This window comes from Alligator sinensis, unplaced genomic scaffold, assembly GCF_000455745.1.
Source record: "Alligator sinensis unplaced genomic scaffold, ASM45574v1 scaffold159_2, whole genome shotgun sequence".
NCBI classification, from domain to species: Eukaryota; Metazoa; Chordata; order Crocodylia; family Alligatoridae; genus Alligator; species Alligator sinensis.
Window position 1 is genome coordinate 1,758,572 of NW_005841992.1, and position 8,479 is coordinate 1,767,050.

The 8,479-nt window shown below is 45.9% G+C and overlaps 1 protein-coding gene across 2 annotated transcripts in view; it reads right to left on the minus strand.

The window, feature by feature from the left end:
• SLC30A5 (solute carrier family 30 member 5) overlaps positions 1-8,479 on the minus strand; it is a 35,145-nt gene that overhangs the window by 8,260 nt on the left and 18,406 nt on the right. Inside the window, exons 10-11 of one of the 2 annotated variants that reach the window (XM_025201391.1) lie at positions 5,890-6,047; positions 2,334-2,404 (exon numbers count right to left, since the gene is read on the minus strand). In XM_025201391.1, the coding sequence (XP_025057176.1) occupies positions 2,334-2,404; positions 5,890-6,047 (229 nt within the window). Of the gene's footprint in view, positions 1-2,333; positions 2,464-5,889; positions 6,048-8,479 lie in introns of both variants that reach the window. The other variant, XM_014518883.2, reaches the window with a different exon arrangement.

Sequence of the window (8,479 nt, forward strand, 5' to 3'; positions counted from 1 at the left end):
ATACTTTGAGATAGGGTCTTTTTTCTCCAATTAGGTGTAAGAGGTGCTTAGCAGACTGGAATACAGATCTCTCTCTGCTATTGAATGAAGAGACTGGGAAACCAAGGAGAGAAAAAAATAGCTAGGAAGCAGACAGCAGAACTGTACCCATCCACCTCCTAGCAGAGGTAAGAGCATTAGAAAGGTCTCTTTTGGAGCTCACAAACACAAGAGCTGATCTTGTGAAGAAAGCAGTAAGACGCAATGATGTTTTTAAGATAAACCTTAATCCAGCAGTGTTTATCTTTTATACTGCTTACATTCCACTAGCTAGAAGCTGTGTCCACATTGTAGCCAGGGACTTGGGGAGGGAAGTGCTGCCAGTGATGCAGGCCCAGCTTCCAAATGTCCAGCCCCAGCACAGATGTGGGCAGAGGCAAAGCCTGCCAGCTCCACAGGCCAGGTCAGGAGCTCTGCAGGCTTTATGTTGCTGACCCTCAGTCTATAAAGTGCTTTTCTACCCAGACTTCTACCTGATCTCTTGAAACACCTCGTGTTATAGTGGACTAGGGAGAAAGAGACTAGAACCTAAAATTGCATATCAACACAATGGCAATGACATGCATACATACAGTTGCCAAAATCATTCTAAAATGTACGTTAAATTAAAAACAAGTTGTATTCACAATTGCATGACATTTTTCAACTGAATATTAAAGATACCACTGAATGTTTCTCTATTCAAAACATTTATGGTAAAAGGCAGGGTAGAGGTGCACCATACATCTTTAAATTTATTAATCATGTGTTTAATTGTTATATGCAATTTGATAATTAGCTTCAAAAATAGCAGCCCAGCCTGAAAGATGCTACTTGTAAAATGCAGAATCTTTGCAGCTCATTTGTATCTTGCTTTAAATTTGAATATGTGGCATATTACATAAGGTGATAGTGCTTGGGCAGGTCCTCCAGCATCCTAGGATGCTGGACTGCTCTTTTCCCTCCCCCACTTCCTGCAAGAGAACTCTGTGACCCATGCTTGACTCTGCTGCCTAAGGGCACAGCAGCAGATGTCATAACTCACCAACCCTCCTCCCTTTCTCCAACCAGTCTTTAAGGTGCTTCTTTAAGAAGCTATTTAGCACCTCTCTGTGATAGCCAGAGAATAAAGGAACACTCAAGCGACCTAACGCTGGAAAGAGATGGGGGAAAGCATTTATTCCGAAACCCACAGGCAGGACATGTACATACATAAATGTATTTCATAAGGACCCTGGACAGTTCAAGCCCCCGCCCCCTCCAACAAGTTCTAACTGGTCTCAGGAATGTGCACAGGTGTGAGGGGAACAACTCCTTCACCCAAGGTGAACCCAGCTGATTTCTCATTCCCAGCACAGCTGAAAGCATACATTATGGTTCCTGCCAACAGCTCTTCAGCTCCCCGTGCTGGTGAGCACTGGTGGAGCAAGTTCTCAAGGTGCTTGTCACCCCCCCACCCCCACCCAGTAACTTGCCCTGTGAATGTGTGTATATGACCTGTTGCTTCATGGAAAAAACATCTGTTAGGGGCCTCAAAGGTGCACCTGTACCCCATCTCATTTCATATTAACACTACATCTCAAAACATTTAAGACCTGACGTAAGACCAGGTAAACCATCCACTTCTTATCAGCTATATTTATGCCCTACCCCTCCACCCCTCATCCTTTGACTACAGCTACATTAATTCCCCTTCCCCCCACCATCCACCTGTCTCACCTATTGACCAACCCAGTTTACATTTTAACTGACTGGCTGAGTTGGTCTAATAAAAGTTATCGGATTTACCTAAAGAACCTTGTCTTCCTATGTCCTTAGACCAACACAGCTACAACCTACACCCTTTAAGACCCAATTTACATTTTGGCAGTCAGCAGTTAGTAACTGTCTACCTGCCTGCTCCTACTCTGAAGCATGTGAAGTGAAGTTGCCAAGTTTTGCTTTGCTTATTGTAGGCTTAGAGGTGGAAAACTGACAGTTACTACAGATCAGCTGCTCTGTGACAAGTCCCTTTAAAACTCAAAGTTTACTCATGCGTTCAGACCGTGCCCAAAGTAATTTACTAAAAACAGAATTTAAGATGTAAAATGCACAGAAGGCAAAATTACATTTTTATCTTTAGACTAGATAGGACTTGACCTTTTAATTCTGTTGTATCCCAGAAAGCAAAGAAACATTTTGAAGTCAATAAAAACAAAACCTTGATGTTACGTAACTCTAGTTTCTATTATTTACTTCAATTAATCTTCATTTTAGTTGAAATAATATTTAACAGTAGTATTTTTTTTTAAAAAAGAATGAAATGCAAGACTTACAGTTAACATGTTTGTATCTATGTCTGGAGGATCTAACAGCCTGGTCACTGACTCCATGAACACGAAGAAAGCTATTACCATTAGAAAAAGGCCATTAATAAATCCAGAGATAATTTCTACCCGGCCATACCTGAAAGTGAACAAGTGTACATTTTAAACTGAACAACTAATTTTAAAAGAGATCTGAAAGTGTTTTAATCTATTTAGTCCTTCATGCATGAAATATTTTAAGAACAGTTTGATTGTGCGCAGTGTCATACAGTTATTTCCTTATCTGTCCTGTAATTAGTTTCTGGTAGCAGTTGCGTTAGGCACTTTCCTATTGTAGCAGGTTGCTCAGTAGTAGTTTACAGTGGGCATGTGTCTCCATGTGAAATTAATTCAACTGAATAAACTCTGGTGCAATTTGCACTGGAGTCTACTGCTCCTGGGTGCTACGTTTACATGTGCACCTGGGACTGCAGAATGTTGAGCTGGGTCAGAGCAGCCCCGGCTGGCAGGGGGCCCAGGAGGTAGGCCTGCCAGCCTGGGGCTGCTCCGACCCAGTTCACCATGCTGTAGAGGAGCTGGCCAGAGCACAAGGGAGCTTCAGTGCATGGTGAGCCAGCAGGCAGCCCCCACACTGAAGCACCCTCATGCTCCAGCCAACCCCAGTGTCTATATGTGCATTGCGGTAGAGCAAATAACACCACCACAGGGTTATACTCGTGCTGACAAGTACTATCCTACAGTGGCATTTATTAGTTTACTGCAACCTAATAGGGCCACATATGTAGATGCTGAGACTTTACTGCAGAGCTAATTAGGCAACTCTGCAGTAAACGTCTCATATAGATGCGCCCAAAGTCAAAATAAAGAGATGGTAGGTAGATAAGAAAGAACAAAAGGTGACCAAGGGTTGACTATTTTCAGGATGAGATTAACATTTAGTGATAATATATACTTTAAAAAGTAATTGTATGCACTATAATTCATATTCTCTAAACCAGCCAATTGCAACCTTTTCAGGCTGCAGACTGGAATGACCCAACTTAGGTGGGAGGCAGGCAGGTGCTAGGACCCACCCACTACTACTACTTCCCACCCACTATAGCACAGGAGAAGCTCCTGCTGCCTAAGTTCCACATCTGCAGGCTGGATACCATGGCTCTGTGGGCCAGATCCAGCCCAGAAGCCACAGGGTGCCAACCCCTGATCTAAACTGCCTGGGCTAGGGGTGTCAATCATAACAGCCAGTGGGCTGACTGGCCTGTGGGGCTTCTCACCACAGGGAGGTGCAAGACAGACAGTTCTGTCCTGGGACCTGCGTGTGACCAGAATCAGAATCTAGGCGTGGAGTTCTTAGGAACTCAAATCAGTTGGCAGGCCATATTCCCTGTAAGCACCCAGGAAGGGTTATTACCACTGCTGCACATATATCCCCAAATGTGTTGTTTTTGACTGCTGCTGAAAACTGACAGCAGCTGGCAATGGGGGTAAAAGGTGAACAGTGACAGCTCTAACCTTCTGGTTGTTGGCAAGTTATATGGACAACCAATTCATCTGACACCCAGATATAGGCAATTTAGCCACAAACTTCCACTGACTTCAGAGGGAGCTAAAATTTGTTTGTCAGTGGGAGCATCTACAAGATGCTTAACTGTGCCATAAGCGCATGTCTACAAGCATTCGCAGGTAGCAAATTTAATCGTGATTAGTTACCGCAGAGTAATGGAAGTGGAAATGCCAACTGGGAGCAGAATGTTTTGCAGCATACAGGCTGCAATGATGATCAGGGGATGTTGTCCTTGGCGAAATTGAGGCAGGCAGTGAGGGTGTGCATCCCTTGAGTTGATCCCTTGAGCATCCCGAGATGACCAACAGCACACTCCACCAGGGTGCGGGTCTAGCCCAGGCACTGATTAAAGTGGGTCTGGTAGGGGTCCAGCTGGCAGATATAGGGCCACATGAGCCAGGAGTGGGTAGGCAAGGTCCCTGAAGAGGAGGGGCGGGACTACCATGGCACCCATCTGCAGCTCCGGCACCCCTCAGTGCAAATTGCCCACTCTCCACCAGGCCTGGCAGGGCAGAGTTCCGAAACACACGGGCATCATGGGCACTGCCTGCCCTGTTGGCACTCACATGCGCAAAGGCACAGCAGTGGTCCACAATGGCCTGCAGCACTGGAGTGAAAGCCTGGCTGGCTATAGTAAGGCTGGTTGCCATGGGGAGAGCAGGTGATGGGGATGTGGGTCTCATCCAGGGCCCTGATGCACCGGGGGAAACAGGGCACAGAACACCACTACTGTCAGGGGGTCATGCACATGGAGCACCATGTGCCCCAGCATGTCCTGGAGGCCATCCTGGCAGTGACCTTGCATACCCCAAAGAGATGGCCCATATAATGGAGGCGGGTGGGCATGGTCAGCTTGAGCAGGGTGAGGGCCAGCTGGCTGTCCACCGAGAGGGGCAGCTGCATGGTAGTATCCTGCCTCTTCAGGTGTGGCAAGAACTCTTCCAGGAGGTCCTGGAAGGTTGCCCAGATGATCTGGAATTTCTCCAGCCACTGTTCAACATTCCAGGTCTGCTGGTTGATGTGCAGCCACCAGTCCTTGCTGCCCCAGCAGGCCCAGAGGCAGCAGGGCTGGAGACCTGGGAGAGCAAGGGTGGCCCTGGCGGCGGCATCCTCCAGCCTGTCGTTGGCATCCCTGCCTGGGTCCAGCCAGCTGGATGGGGTCCAGGTGGCAGCTGCGCGGCGGTGGCAGCCCTGGGATGGTGTGCTGTGGCTGGGCATGTGGTCACCGTGTGTCGGGGAGCCAGACAGGCCTAGAAGGCCATGGGCCAGCCGGCAGTCAGCACAGCGGGCCAGCAAGGCCAACATGGTGGCCAGCAGGAGTCTGGGGTGCTGGCCATTCTTGCCAAAGGCAGGGGCTGAAGCAGCCATAGCATGGGGAGGCAGAGGCAGTGAGGAGAGAGCTGCCGCATGCTGCTCCTGCGCTTTTGCATATTGCTGCTGGCCAGGGAACAGAGAGCAGGGCTGCCTTTTCAAGAGCCTGCAGCCAGAGCCTTGGGCTCCCTCTGGTGGCATCAGGGGCTAATTGTAGGTCTGCAAGAAGTAGCATCAGTTTGGTGCTAAGAGCAGCAAATCTGCTGCCATGTATGTCCCTGCATGTGTAGACACCTGCCAGGGAGTGTTTACTCGCAAGTAGTTTACTTGCAAGTAAACTGATCAGATCAAATGCATGTGTAGACGGTGCCCAGTGTTGATGATTTTAATGTACATTATACACAAACACGAAAAATTCCCAGTCTCCCCCATGACAGTCATGTTGACATAATTGCGTTTTTCACATTTATCTTGTATCTGTCATTTTTATGGATAAATCTGACTGATCAGTATTAGCACAATGGGCTCATTTTTGGGAGGGGGAAAAGAAGAAGAAATAACAGAACGTTGAAATAAGTGCCAGGAAAACATTCTGGATTAGAAACATACCCCAAGATTTTGCCTTAAACCTGAGGACCTACAATCAGTATCTAGCATCCCTTCAAAATAATCTATAAAGACTGTACATACCCATAAGAAAATATACGGGTTGCTTTCCATCTACTCATCAGAGCCGCAAAAAGCCCCATCACTAAAGCAGAACAATCAAAAAGCATATGAAAGCCATCTGAGATCAGTCCAAGGCTATTGGTCCATACTCCATAGAATAGCTCCACAAAAGTAAAAGCCTAAAATTAAAAGAAAAAAAAAATAATTCTTGGAATGTGCACTTAAATGAAACCGTGACTATTTTGTGTATGCATTTGGCACTAGAGTGCTACCAATTCTTTTAGAAGGTTTCAGGTATCTCTACGCTTTTAACTCCATCCCCCGCAAAACAAAATAGTACATCATCCACACTAAGTTTTGAAAGGTCAATTTAAATATAATAGTAGCTTTATAAACCCTCCTAAGCATACTTCATGCATATGAAAGTAAGAGTCAAGAAAAAAGTTCTTGTACAAAGTAATCAATATCAACAGAATAGAGAAAGGAAAGCTTCAGGCATACTGCTATGCCACTAACTCAACGCTGAACTAGTCTCTTGGTTTCTAATCAATGCAGCCTGCAAGTCCATTTAGTTCATACAGGGTGCACCTACATGGGTGTTTTTACTGGGGAGTTGACCGATTAGCTCCACAGTAAAGTGTCACAGTCTACATGTGTGCTGGTATTACGGCACAGCATGCCAACTCTGCTGTAAAATAGTACTGTCGGGGACAGTACTACGGGGACAGTACTACCCGATAGTGGAGTAATTAAGTGCGATGAAAAGCACATATAGACAGTGACAGGCTGGCTGGGGCTGTCAGCGGCAGTGATCCCTCATGGTCCCTTGAAGATGATCATTCCCACGGGTGAAGTAAAGGGTTGTAAATGTGTTTGCTGATGGCTAAGGCGGCCAATCCTAGAGCTGCAGATTCTCTGGCAAATGCTACAGGTGGTGGTTAAAGGGAGAGTCAGACCACAGATTTCTTGGTCTTGTTTGTTTTCCTTCCGTTTCTGTAATTTTTCTGCCACCAGGATGAGATGTTTTCCTCAAAGTAAGAAAAGCCTTCTTTCACAAAGTTTCATCATGTAGCCCTGCCTAGGGCTATGTTTTTCCCAATTTGTGGTGTCAATGCCACAACAGTTATTAATGTTTGCCTTGAGACTGTCCTTGAAGCTTTTCCTCTGGCCTATGTGTATCCTTTGTCCTTGGCCGAGTTGGGAGTATAGCAGTTGTTTTGGTAAACGTACATCAGGCATGAGCACAGTGCCCCGTCTATCACAGTTGATGCTGAAAAAAAAATCAATGCTTCCATACTGGTGCTGTTAGCATCGGTGAGGACAACTGGCATGTGTGATGATCCTCCCACTTTATGCCAAGGATCTTTCGGAGGTAGGGCTGGTGATGACATTCCAGGTTTTTCAGGTGGTCCCTGTAGGTCACCCAAGTTTCACAGCTATAGAGAAGAGATGGGATTACCACATCCTTATATAATAGGAGCTTTGTTCAAGTACTGATGTTATGATCGTTGAACACACAATGATACAGTCTTCCAAAGGCTATACTGGATTTCCTTGATGCTGGCTCTCTTTGGAAGATGGATGCTCAGGTATACAAAATGTTCAACATTTTCCATCTCCTGTCCGTCCACAAGGAACTTTGCTGGGGGAGTTGATTGCCCCGGAGTGGACTGGTGAAGCATCTTTGTTTTTCCGATGTTAAGGGTCAGTCCCAGGCACTGGTATGCTTGAGAGAAACATTGTTAAAGGCCATTTGTAGGTCCTCCTCTGCATGTGCAATGACAGCACAATCATCTGTAATTGAGGTTGAAGTAACTTTGGTTTTGGCATGGAAGCGGAAGAGATTGAAAAAAGGTTCCTGTCCATTCTGTACCTGATGCTGATGCCATGTGACAGACAGTCATGGATAAGCACCTTGATGACCACAAGAAAGACAGAAAACAGACTCGTTGCTATCACGCAGCTCTGCCTGACGTCAGTTTGAATGGCAAAGGGCTCCGAAGTGGAGCCACTACATAGAATGACTGCTTCCATCCTGTCATGAAGGAGTCTCAGGATGGTGGTAAATTTCCTTGGTAACCAAATTTGATACGAATCTTCCATAGAGCCTCAAGGTTAACAGAGTTGAAGCTTTTGGTTAAATCTACAAAGGCCAGTTCCTGGTGTCTTTCTTGGCATTTTTCCTGGATCTGCCAGGCTGCAAAAATTATGTCCATGATGTTGAGACTTGGGAAGGATTTCCTTAGCAAGAAGGAGTAGTGTTCACATGTGTTATGGGAGGAGCTGATGACTGCTGGAGCGATCATCACTAAGTGAAATCAATCATGTCCATTAGGGTTGCACTGAAATATTGAAAGCAACATAAATCAGTCTGAAGGTAGTACATCATCAAATGTCTTTAAGACCCCTTGACACTGCAAAGCCCTCCAAACATATCTCAGCAAGAAACTCACCAATCTTAGGACTGAAAATGAAAACACTTGTGTTGAGGAAGATTGGCAAGCTCTAAAGGAGACCATCCATGAAGCACGCATGAAATCAATCGGCTTTATCACACATCAGGACCAATTTGATGAAAACAATGGTGAGATCAAAGCCTTTCTTGATCGGA